General features: G+C 34.6%; 1 protein-coding gene across 1 annotated transcript; it reads left to right on the top strand.

Moving 5' to 3' along the window:
* Nucleotides 1–9: 9 nt before the first annotated feature.
* Nucleotides 10–8,506, top strand: LOC134541225 (small ubiquitin-related modifier 2). The gene is made up of 3 exons (XM_063384479.1): nucleotides 10–481; nucleotides 560–688; nucleotides 3,101–8,506. Exons 1-3 carry the CDS (start codon nucleotides 464–466, stop codon nucleotides 3,236–3,238), a joined length of 285 nt encoding a protein of 94 aa, XP_063240549.1. The 5' UTR covers nucleotides 10–463; the 3' UTR covers nucleotides 3,239–8,506.
* The last annotated feature ends 4,756 nt before the right edge of the window (nucleotides 8,507–13,262 follow it).

A 13,262-nucleotide genomic window follows, 5' to 3' on the forward strand; every position in this document is an offset into this window, starting at 1 on the left:
AGAATTTAGAATATAGAGAAGACAAAGCGGAATGAGCGGTTCTAAAAACTTGAGCTCATTAATAACAATAGATAATAAGATTTTTCTTGTAACAAAAATTTACTTTTGAATAGATCTAAATGAGAAACTTAGTCCCCATATTAATAATTTTCTTTTTTGATTGAAATTGTATTTGGGAGGGGATTTTTTAAAAAGAACAAAAAAATTTTTTGCAATATTTATTACTGATAGTTTAATTCATGATTAATAAATAGTGGACATGTTATGGTATAATTTTACTGGCGAGTTTGAGGTCTTGTTACTTTTATTTGCATAATTGGTAACAAAATTCAAATTTTCGATATTTTTTTTTATAGTTTGACTGTGCGTCCGCCATATCGAAACTAAAACGCTTGTTACTTTGGCATTTATTTAAGAAGAAGTGGAATTGTTTTAAAAGAATAAGGATAAACTAAGTGCAGTAATGGCGGATGATAAGAAGGTAAGTTTATAATTACGTTTCTTTATTAAGATTGGTTTATTATTTAGTACAATTTAACGTTTGAGTGATTTGTTTCAGGACGTGAAAAGTGTGGAGCCGGAGCACATAAACTTGAAGGTTTTGGGCCAAGATAATGCTATTGTGCAATTTAAAATAAAAAGGCACACACCATTACGGAAATTGATGAACGCCTATTGTGATAGAGTTGTGAGTATTCCAAATGTATTTATTTTGAAAACTTATATACCTACGTATATGATAAGGTTATGGTTATCGGCCCGGGGTTTGCTACAACAATACAAAATATGAGCTGTTTCCTAATAGTCAGAAATTTCTCCGGTAATTATCGGACTTGCGGCTTTTTATAACGGAAAAAAAATCTGAGAACATGGTTTTCATACATTACACATGCCCCTAATTTTACCCTGAAGGGATGGTGTTTTTAATTCTTACTAGTTTGTGAAAAATAATAGTTTATATAATGCAAACAAAAGAACGTTCTCAGATTTTCCTCTGCGCATCCACAGACTTCCCCTACCACGGTGGGAAAGGAGGGGTGGTAAACCAACCCCTCACGCCTGAGCCCGTCTTACACAATTTATTGCGTAAAAAGTTACAAATTATATTTCCGCAAAGATTATACTGAAGTGGTTTAGAATCCATTTTAAATGTAAGTACTGCTTCAAAACATTGAAACAGGCATAGAAAATAACCACTTCGTATACAAGGAAAAATAGCTATCCCACAGTTAACATACTCACCTATTCCGAATCACGAAGACTGCTTTCCTCACTGTCTGTATCGCTTGCAGTGTCCGTGTCACTTGAACATCCGACATTTATTATTATTTTATCAGGTAAATATGAAGTTTAGCTGTATTTGCGAAAAAAAAAGTTAAGGTAAATATGTAGTGTAGCGGTATTTTGTAGAAAATAAATCCAAAAATACTTTTATTATATGCTCTTTCACGTCCTTTTTTTATTAAACCCGGCGGAGATAAGAAATTCCATATAATTTAGGAGATATTGAATTTTTTAATTTTCATAGTTGCGCAATATTTGTTAAAAAAAAATTTAAATTCCGAAAATACTTTTATTCTATGCTCTTTAACTTCCTCTTTTCATTAAACCCGGCGGAGATAAGAAATTCCAAATACTTTAGGAGATATCGAAATTTTTAATTTTCATCACAATACCTGTACATTGTTTCTTGTTTACGAGTATGAATTTTTTTTTTCGCGACTTAGGTGAACGACCACATCATTTTCTACTAATGGCAAAGGAATTGTACCCGCCTCTAACTTAAGTGAGTTTTTAACATTTCAAATTTTAATGTTTTATTTGGATATTGTTGCGCAAGTAATAAGTAAAAAAAAAAAATTACGTGAGTTCCTACTGTTCATCCTTTGTCCCGGTTTGTTTGGTCAGGTCAGTTACATTATAAATACTTTAAAATTAAACAACCATTAAAATTAATTCACAATATGTTTTAATGTCTGCTTAGTTTGAAAGTATTTATAATTTACCTGACCTGACCTAATCGACCATTTTAATTAATTAGGCATTCACGAACACACGGCAAAATAAAAAAATGGCCACGGTCGAATGATTGCACAGGTCTTGTATTGCAAAATAAGAACGGCTATATCTCCTAAAGTATTTGGAATTTCTTATCTCCGCCGGGTTTAATGAAAAGGGGAAAGGAAAGAGCATATAATAAAAGAACTTTTGGATTTTTAACATTTTTTTCGCAAATGCCGCCACACTTCATATTTACCAAAGTTAAAAATCCGAAAATATGTACTTGTACGCATGCGGACCTGGTGGAGACTGCGTAACAGGGCCGTGATGTGACCCCTTCAGGGTGCAAAACTGGAAGTTTGTCGAACCATAAGGACCTGGCACGCTCTTTACTGTTAAATGATCTGAACTAAATGGCCCCTTATGGCAACCTACACATCTTAGTCTCAACTACGTTTAACACTTCTTTCAGAAAATTCTCAATGGTACCTGGAAAGATGGCTTTTATTCATGTAGTGCTGATACACACTGGTCGTTAAGTTATTAGTTACTGAAAACATATCAAAAGGTTCATCAGCATGGAATTAATATTCTTTGCGGTTGAGATAACCTAGTGGCCGGTACTAGTTCCGAGGTCGTCGTTGAAATCAGTGAAATGATAAATTACTTAATTACGTTAAGCGAGGTTGGCAGATTTAAACCACAATGCTTCACTGTCGCAGGTCTAATATATCCTCACGAAAATATATTTTTTTATTTTGTGTTGGATATGTTTTCCTTGAATAAAGTTTTTTATATATAGGGCCAAATTGGTTAATCAAATTATTTCAAATGCTAAACAACTATTTTTTTTTTTACTTCAATCCTGTATTTTGTAAAAATAAAGCGTAGTACAGCTTCGCGGAAGACAATATTCGCAATTTGACATTGCAGATATTTTAAACATACTATTTGTTATTTGATTAAATATTAAAATACTAGTATTTGTGCATGCCTGGTAGTTATCTCAGACATGAACTTAGTTCCAACGTACTCCTTTGAACCAGAAATCCACTGTGAGTAACCTTATTTCTGTGCTTTTTTTTTTTTTTTTTTCCAGGGCCTCGCGATGCAGACGATGCGCTTCAGGTTCGACGGCCAGCCGATCAACGAGTCGGACACGCCGATCAGCCTGGAGATGGAGGAAGGTGACACGATCGAGGTGTACCAGCAGCAGACGGGCGGCGTCGCGTGTTGAGGAACCCCCCCAGACGCAAACACGCACGCGCGCGCGAGGACTGAACTTTTGCGGCATTGCTCCAGAACAGTCCTAGCAGCGGGGGTCGTCACAAAGCTCCCACTCTTGATCGTTTTTAAAAAAGTTCATTTCGAACTGGTTCTTCCGAAAACATTTTTTTCTTTTCGGCGGCCGAGCCGTTCAAACTCCGTTACAGTTCGCGCTGAAGTTAACTAAATGTTACAACCCCCCCCCCCTTTTTCAACTTTCCCCCCAACCGTAATTTGTTCACACTTTTTTTTTTTACTGTTCTTGCTGATGAAGGTCTTAACACAACTGTCAGGGAAGGACTGGTTGTTGAAAAGTATTTTGTGGAATATTTGTATCGTGTAATGTGTAGGTACTTTAAACTTAAGTTTTATGTAGTGTTTTTATGTACAGTACTTCAGTGTGAAAATATTTCCTTTACATAGATTGGGGAAATGTGTAGAGCAGTTTTTTTTCAATAATTTTTTTATTTCATATGAGTGTGTTGAGAAACTGTGCATCTTCACAATGTTAAGCTGGGTTTATCAACTTTGCAAGAAACGCAAGAGCACAGGGTTGCCCCGATACGCTAGGAAACAACGTTAGTTTGTAAAACTCTCTAGTAACGAGATATCACCGACTTGCATTCACTATGCGATAAGTTTAATTAGTGATGCATGCGGTGCAAATAAAACACACAAATTCTGCATCTTTAAAACTTGTCAGAATGCTTCTTAAAATATAGAAGGTGGAAATGCAATAAGTATAACTCACCAATGCTCGCATTGCATCTTGCGTTATTGAACTGTTTGTATGATTTGCTTTTTTGTGTTCTTGCATATCTTGCATGGATTATAAATCCTACCTTACTTCTCCTCAGAAGATGAGCTCTTGTTTATCACCAGAAGCACTTCATTATGAGAAGCACCACTAACATTCAGTAAGTTTTTTGAGATGCATTTGGTTACCAGTACATGTTCTTTCAACTAACTTAAAAAAAAAAAAATGTACATTTTGTTAAGCATTCATGTTGTCTTTCCAGTTGTAGCAGCTGTACCCAGGTTATTTGTAAATCTGAGATATAACAAGATAAGCTTTTACTGAAACAATAATGGTTTGTAAAAAAATCTATCACCTGTACAAGCCCTTGAAATTTAGGGGTAAATTTGAAAAATACCAATTAATAAAATACATACAGTAAACTCCCGGTATATCGCGCCTCGATTGATCGCGGAATCGGGTATATCGCGGGTCAAACCATGTCCCCCAGTCAGAAATGAATAATAATAATGGAATAAATGGTTGACAGCCGATTAGGATAATTTTGCGTTGTAACTAACAAACTAAGCATCGGGCAGAAAAAAGCCTAGGCGTAGAAAATGTCCGCAGTAAAATTCTAAACAAGATATCTCCGTACATTATTCCTCTATCTTGTAGGGTTTTAAAATTATGGTCCAATCCAGCCCAGTGATATTTTCTGAAACACTAGTTCTTAACGTCGCTTTATCTCACAAATGAAGCATCGGACAGGGGACCTGATAAAGCCCACCGTCCAGCGACATCCAGCGTGACTCGGCTGGGGATTGATGTTGGATAGGCTTGGTTGTCGGCAAGCGCTGGGTAGGGAGAGGCTAGCCGAGAACATGGAGAGAGGTAGAGATTAGAGCGGGCAGAAACACGAGGGGGAGTGGGGGAGGGAATGTGTTCACGCAGCACACAGGCAGAGCATGAGTCACTTGACTGAGCAGCGTCCCTGCGTACAAGGCAAAATCAGGGAGTCCGGTGTTTAAAATTCCACTCCAGAATCTTAATTGGTACTTTACTGGACATCTGTATATAAATGTTTTGTTACAACTTAAACCTACAGACGTAATATTATTGGGTAATTCATTGTATTATACAAGTTCATCTTTTTACTTTGGTATAATGTTTTAACATTAAATAGTAAAGTAAATCGGCTAGCGTATTTTTAATCTTTGCCCAGGAATTCCCAGTGGTCCAATATTTACGTGAACCATACTGTACCACTTTTGACGTGAGGTAGTAAACAAGTCCCGGAAATGTTTATGTGTAGCGGTCTCCCGACCTTTAAACAGAGGCTGGGGAATATAACACTTGCCGATCCGAGCCACACACACTCAGCAACTCGACACAGCGTTTGGTGAAATAAGTAAAGACAAAGTTTAACACGGTTTTTAATACGGCGTCACTGATTGCGCTAAAATTAAATTGGCGCAATTTTTGTTTCCCACATGTGACCATTTATAATTTACTGTAAGCATGGATAATAAAGTTTAACCACTTGACACGATAGACGATTCTTTATTTTTTATTGTACGAATGCTAGAATCGTTTTTTCCCTGTATCTGCGGCCTGCTTCTACAAAAGACAAGCTATCTGTAAGTAAATCTAGAATTTTTATTTTGTCAATCAAACTCGGTACTTTGCGATTCATATTCGGTTTGAAGTATCACGACGGCCTTTCTTTTTAGAAGACTTTGACCACAGACTCGTGTGTAACCGCACACACTGCACTTACTTTGTTACGGACACTGACGAAGCAGATACTGTGGCTAACAACACGAGACTGGCAGCAGCAGCTTGTGTGCCGCACGTGTGTATGGCAGCGTGTGGCGCGCTCGTAGGCCGTGCGACAAACTGTGCGCGGCACGCGGAAAAATAAAAACAATTCAACATTTAATATTTATCTTTAAAATTTATTATTTTTATTTTTTCACCCGTGTTTAGTGAAAACTGCGGATGCAAAGTCCGCACAAAGGCGGGCCGTCTATACTGTGCGTGCTTGCCGACCTATTAGAACACAGGCGGTGTTTTATGCCTTTTGACCTTGGTCACATCGAAACATCGCGGTTATGCAACAACGCGGGTAAAAGTTATGTCCCCCGACAACCGCGTTAAATAGGGAGTGTACTGTATTTTTTTTTTTTTTGGTAATGATGGTGTTGTACTGAACATTCTGCTTATATCATTTTAAATTGAGGGTTGATTTTTTTATTATTATTATTATTTTTTTTTTCATATTAAAATTTGCATGAAGAAGTGTTATGAGAAAGGACAAGATTCTGTGGTTTTATTTTAAGATCAATTTCGATTTTAAAACAGCAGATTATGGTGTTACTGTTAAAACTTTTTACATTGTCTTTATTCATAAAAAATAATGTACTATTTAACAAATAATAAACTAAAATATTTCTTAGTACTTATTTATATTTTCCCAAATAGTCTTGTTTTGACTGACACATTCATGGTGCTCTTTTACAACAAAGTCATTAGTAATAACAATAAACATGTCTAGAACCTAACTACTCAGAAAGTATGTCAGCAAATTTTTGTGTCTTTGAAAACATCATTAATGTAAATACACATTATTAATAAAAGATGTGCAAGATTAAACAATGTAATATTAATTTTTATTTTTTTTCAGAACTGTTTAGTTCATTCATTTTGGTACATAATTATAGATAAAAAAAATACATCCAATGAATTTACCATACTTAAATATTAAGTTGAGTTTTGTCAAATTGCTGGTTTTCATAATTTTAGTTATATTTATGTGCTAAATGGGGTATTGATACGTTTTACGGTGTTATTTTGGTTTTATCTCAATTTACCATTCAATCTTGTTCCTAGTTGAGGGTTTGCTGGAAATTGAGGAAATTTGGTTCCAAATAAACAAAAATGTTTTTATGTTGTAAATCTCTTGGTCTCACGGTTTTTGAGGTAAGCAGACAGTGGTTGTGTGTGCTTGTAATTTGAACACGTTTTGCTGTTGTGCTTAGTTGGTGTCAGCAGTATCACTTGTAGTTTCAGGGAGTCCACATTCTGGAAAGTCAGGGAAGTTTTAATTGAGAAATTAAAGGAATTTTCTTGATATCCTGGAAGAGTTGTGGAAATTCCCCAGTGGAAAATTTAATGCTCCAATGTGCCATTAGCCACACTGTTAAAAATAAAAAATAAAATATTTTTCAGGTGGTGTTTTAGTTTCACACAAAAAAAAATTCAAGACCGTTCTGTGGGTATGTTGGAGGCTGTAGTTTTCTTATTCCTTTCAGAAAATCATAAAATAGATCAATTATTAAAAAAAAAGAGAGCGAGAAATTTGAAATGTTGATTATGGTGTCAGGAAAAAATTTTTGTTGCAGATTTGTGTAGACACTCTTACTGTCCATAAATATACAGTAATTATTAAGGAAACTTCCCTTGCCTATTTAAACTTTTTGTGCAGTCACCTTGAAAAAAAAACCAAGTTAATTTATTTTCCAGTGTGATTAACGGATATTCACATCACGCACACCACCATTGCTATTCACCTTGAAAAACGGTGGCTATAAGAGTACAAAGAGTACTTTTTACCATCTGCTGTGGAATAATGACTTTAATGCACGTTTTATCACAAAAACGGCAGTAGCTGCTATTTTTTTTATATGATGGGTTTGGCAGCATTTTCAATACCTTTGTGTTATCGAAGCAAGGACTGGTTTTAGTTAATTATATGGCACTCTCAGCTACTGTTTCTCAAGTATTCTTCCATAATATGTAAAATATCACACCATCGAGTTCACTTTTCTGATGGGTAAATACTATCATCGACATTTTTAGTTTGACAGTGGAATGTTTTACAATCGTTTCTGCGAAAGATACTAATTATTATTTTTTTGATCAAGTGGAATACTCTGTATGGCGCAGCATCTTATTGCCTCAACATTTTTTATTAAATAAGCACATTTGTTGATTGGCTAGACCAGCGGTTTCCAAAAGGGGTTCCGAGGAACCCTGGGATTTAATGAGTCGGGACGAATGTCACATAATGCAGGCACAATTATTGTCAAATAACTTTCTTTGACGGGAGTTGGGGCTCTGCCAAAAGAAAAGTCAACCATAGGGTTCCTTGGCAAAAAAAAAAAAATTGGGAACTGCTAGGCTAGACTATATTTTAGATTAACCATAGATTATTTCCATTATTCATTCATTGTATTCTTATGTGCGGGGAATAAATAACCTGGTGAAGTTGGTACCAATGTATTAGAAACAGCTTGTGTAATGAATGGGTAACTGATATGAATGTTTTAAGAGCTGCAACTTCAGATTTAATAACAGTGTATTTATTGATGGCAGTCATTTTGTTCAGGGAAAAAAAATGTTGATTGACTCAAACTGTTGTAATAAGTATAGCTATTTCTCACAGTTGTGAATGTACTTTTCACATAAAAAATGTGAATAAATTGGAGCATTTGTCTTAAATGTGTTATTTATTGTTTGTAATTTTTCTGTTGGGACAAGGCCAGGATTTAACTAGTGCATGTAATGTTTTGTTGCCCTGGCTTTGGTATGATAAAAAAAAGTGGTTTGTAACGGAGTGGAATAAACGGATCTGATGACAGGCGTTATTTTAACGGTCACCAATCTTTACAGAGGGAATAGTTCACCGCTTGCGATAATGCGTTCCGCCGTACTCATGTGAACTGAGCGGGTGTTATCAGCGGCCGATGCTGCGAGCACGCGTGTTTCGCGTTGGTGTGGTTTTCGCGCATCGTCGTAACTCCACGCAGTTTGTGTAAGTCCTGAAAAAGTAAGGAGACTGAAGGACTGGTCATGAAAGTCAGGAAAAAGTCTTTAAATAATATGCTGAAGCGAATACGAGAACTAGTTTCTTGAAGCGAAGCAAATACCAAATTGAATTTTTAAAATATTTGCAAAGTCCAATCAAATAACGAATATTGTTCTCAGCAAAGCTGTATTACGTTCATCTTGTAAAATACAGGATTGAAGTAAGAAGAAAAATTTCGTAGCATTTTTAAGTTTTGAACTGATTGGGTGATTAACCAATTGGACCCTATGTATAACATTATTCATTAAAAAATTATGAAATAACCGACGGAATGCCACCTTTGTATTTTTTTTTAAGTAACCAACTTTATTCGAGCAAAACATTTATAACGGAAAAAAAAAACCTTATATCAATGAATGAATCTTAGGCTTACGATGTTTTGAAACTTTGCAACGAATGTGAAGCTTCACATCAGACGCAAAACTTTGAATCACAACCAAAGCTAAAAAAATAAAACGAATAACAAATTTCCTGTGTAAGTCAAATTGAATATTAAAAAAAGAGCCTCGATTAATTCACATAGTCAAAGCTTTACACGGGCTTATTAAAAAAAAAGTAGGGGCAAGATAATATGGTGGATTGCGATAAAACTGAAATACCGAAAAGAATGTCAAAGCACAGCTTAACACCGGAATGCAAGTTATAGGATGGACTAAATCGCATTTCACTCAAACTTCATTCAAATTATAAAAAAAAGGAATCTTTTAATGTTGGAATATCAAGGAATATCATTTCTAGACAAGAAAAAAAATTTGTGCCAAAAGTACATGGATGAGAAAAGTTAATTTAATTCATTTTATTGTTCATCTCTTATCGAATCAATTTTAAACTGATTTATTTATATCGTTCTGAATGTATCTGTATTAAACCAATTATTAAAAAAAAATTAATTTACTGTCGAAATGCAGCATGTGAATTTTACCCCTATTTTGGTGGAGTAAGTATCACAAAACATCTTTAATAAAATCATAAAATCTTGTCTGTAATCAAGCAGTAATGGTGCTGGAAGTCATTGAGATTTAATTTCCAGCGGCCTCTTCTTAAATTGCATTTTGTGTTTATATGCCTCACTTTAGTTTATAGTCCCATTTGTGGAAATTAGTGTCTCTGAAATAGGGGCAACTTCAGGACTGGGCAATCCGGGTTGACTCGTTGCATTTTCATTTCCGTGGTTTGTCTAGTTCCCTGTGAAAAATTCTGAGCATGGTTCTGTTTGCATTTTAATTTTTGTTAGCTACTTCAATTTTCGACACGTTTGATGCTTCTAATTAATCATATGAAAATTTCATGTTTGCCTGGTTTAAACCAAGTGATTTTTATGAAAGGTCTAATTCCGCTGTTATAAAAAAAGTATGCTCATTGATGTTTCTTGTAATTTACAAGATCAAAAAATTATATGCTTATCAAGATCTTAACATTTAAACTATCTCAATAAGTTGTAAATTATACTCAGCTAAATACTCCTCTAAAATTAATTTAATTATTGAATTGTAGTCAAAAGTGTAAAAAAAATTAAATAATAAATTTATTATTCAAAAAAAATTCTTATTTGGGAAATTCATGACTGTACTGTAAATCCCTATTCCGTGGGAAGCATCCATTGTGGGGAAATACCCTTTCTGTGGATAAGTCCCAGTCAGATGTGCTTCAGTTCTTTGATATAATTTTTTAGGTTCAACATGAGTGGCAGAAAGAGGGAATAGTGATGTTGTATGGCTTTCATTTGAAGATGCCAAGAACCAAAATAACTAATGTAATAAAAAAAAACCTGGTTTAAACAAAAAAAAAGGTGGTTTGGCTTTAAAAAAAAAAATTTTTTTTTCCCCCAGCCCTGGAAAGTTTTGGTGGTGATAGAGACTAAATGCAAAATGTGTAAATTATATATATATGAGGCCATGAAAATTGTAAATTTTGTGTCAAGGAAATTTTATTTCAGGTTTTTGTGAACACACTGTCCTGTGTTGATATTACTTTTTTTTTCCCTTTAAAATAACATCTTATCAGCTCCTTAACTTTATTCCACTTTGTCAAGAATCACCTTGTATGTGTCTTCCTTATACTGACTGGGTCCGACTGAACAAAAGTAAAGTATGCATTTTAGTGAGAAAGTGATAATGAAGTATGGGAAGTAGGTAGTGAAAAGAAAATGCAAATGTATGTAAACAAATAATAAAGCAGCTGAATTTGTCTGCTGTCAAAATATAAAAATCGGTAGTGTACCAGTTTCTTTGAAGCATAAAACTCCACTGAATTTGTTAAGTTCAAGGTATGTGAACCAGAAATATATAAATTTGTTTCCACTTAAAAAAACGGGATCTCCAGAGATTTTTTTTTGTGGTACATACAATGTTTTTGAAAACAGAATTTTTTTTCTTTTGCTGATGTTTTTTTTTTAGGTTCAGGCTGGTTTCTACATTTGCTGGTGTGGCCTAACATCTCAAATCATTTAAATTTTAATACCCATTTAATAGTACAGATTTGCTTTGCGAATTTGGATAAATTACAAACTGATTCATAGATACAATTAATGTGATTTTTTTTAAATATTTCATAGGCAGTCTTTGTAATAAGAATTTGTATTTTAGCAATTTTAAACTACTTGTGGCTAAATTAAATGCTTTCAATTTATTGAAACTGTTATTAATCGTTAGATTATAACCTAACGTTGTAACCAATGTCCAAAAGTCACCTAAATGATAATATTGTCTGTATTTTCAGATAAATATAACAATTTTTTTTTGCTTTAAATAAATTATCTCTAGATTGTATAAGTTGACCAGCGTGTCCTCATTCTGAAAAGTCAGGGAAGTTGGGGAAAATTCTGGAAAAGTCATGGAAATTCCCTAGTGGTGGTAAATTGAGGGTAAAATGTCATGTTCCAGACCGGAAGCAGTTTTTTTTCCCCGATTTGTTTTTTATTGTGTAGTCGTATGCACTATAAAATGGCATATGTAAGGTTCTGTTTGAAATAAATAAAGTTGAGAGAACTATGACATTTATGGGAATGATGGAGCCTGAATATCTTATATATACATTGATCCAGTGGTACGTAATTTACTATATCGAAAGATCCTGGACAGAAGAGAAACTCGTACATCACACAATACAAAATAATTATTTCAGGTGTTGTGGAAATTTATTTCCTTTCGTACACATTTTGCTATCATAATTTGTTGTTAAATCACAAGTTTTTATGTCCAGTATCTTTCGGCGTACCAAATTGAAACAGCAAGCATCACTTACCACGTGATAAATGTATACAGGATCATGCCATCAGGATCAAGGGATAAAATTGGATATGCGATATGTTGGGACGGGAAAAATTAGCATCTATTTTGTATATTGCCGTCTATTATTGCAGCTTGTTTAGAATATACTTTACATTCTTAAAGTTTGAAATCTAAATATTTTACATACAACTAATACTAATGCTGATTTTACTTTTATAAAACAATTGGTAGTGCAAAATGCTAGCAAATATTAAGGTGCAGGTTTAATTCATAGAAATTCACCAATCAACTGTATTAATTAGGTTAGGCTCATATTTTGAAGTTATCTCGGATGCATACAACTGGCTGCATCGTAGAGACGTGGCAATGTCATGAAGCATACAGGTCACAAAAACTAGTGAAGAGAATGGGTAACCAGAAACCCATCACATGGGCAAAGTGTAACATTGAAGGAAACACCAAGTACCTGTAGCACTGCCGTGACTCACTTCTCACTCCCGTTAAAGCAAAATGCAAGAGGGTGAAGCCCGTTTGATTTTCTTCTTAATAACCAACCATAAACCGTTCTTCTGTGAAACGAAAACATTTGTGGTAAAGAGTTTGAAACGATACATTCTGTACAACAGTTTTGAAAACCATTTTAAAATGAACACTAATTTAAGACATTTTAATCTAATTTAGCTGGGGAAAAAACTAAAATAGCATTTCATGTGTAAATTAGCCAAAAAAAAAAAAAGCATCTGTAGCAAGAGCTAATTTTTACGGCCTCTAAAAATACACTTGTGAAAAAATCCTGCCTTTTTTAGCTTTACAATCACATTCCATGTCTAATACCCATGTTTTAAGTGTTTTAATGCTTTAATAAGTTTCGTTTTGCAACAGCTTTTAAATACTGGTGCCTATGTGTTCCTCATTCATAATTTTAAAAAAAAGAAGATGGGTAAGGCAAGTGACCACATGATGAGCTGCTATCTTGTGATGACATCATCAACCGTTTGCTTGCCACGGCACAACCGATTGTTAACGACTTCATGTCATTCCAGCCCACCAACAGAAAAGCAACTAACATTCATTCGGCACGGCTGCTGTCTGTTGGCGCAGATTGAAAACCTGTTGACTTAGGTTCACGCGAGCAAAGATCGTGTAGGCCCAGAATGTG

The sequence above is a fragment of the Bacillus rossius genome, chromosome 18 (genome assembly GCF_032445375.1).
Source record: "Bacillus rossius redtenbacheri isolate Brsri chromosome 18, Brsri_v3, whole genome shotgun sequence".
Classification (NCBI taxonomy): Eukaryota; Metazoa; Arthropoda; class Insecta; order Phasmatodea; family Bacillidae; genus Bacillus; species Bacillus rossius.

What these genes read in the sequence shown, in the direction of transcription:
- LOC134541225 (XM_063384479.1), top strand. An exon ending in ACGCCTATTGTGATAGAGTT is followed by an intron (nt 689 to 3,100) that starts GTGAGTATTCCA and finishes TTTTTTTTCCAG; the next exon opens with GGCCTCGCGATGCAGACGAT.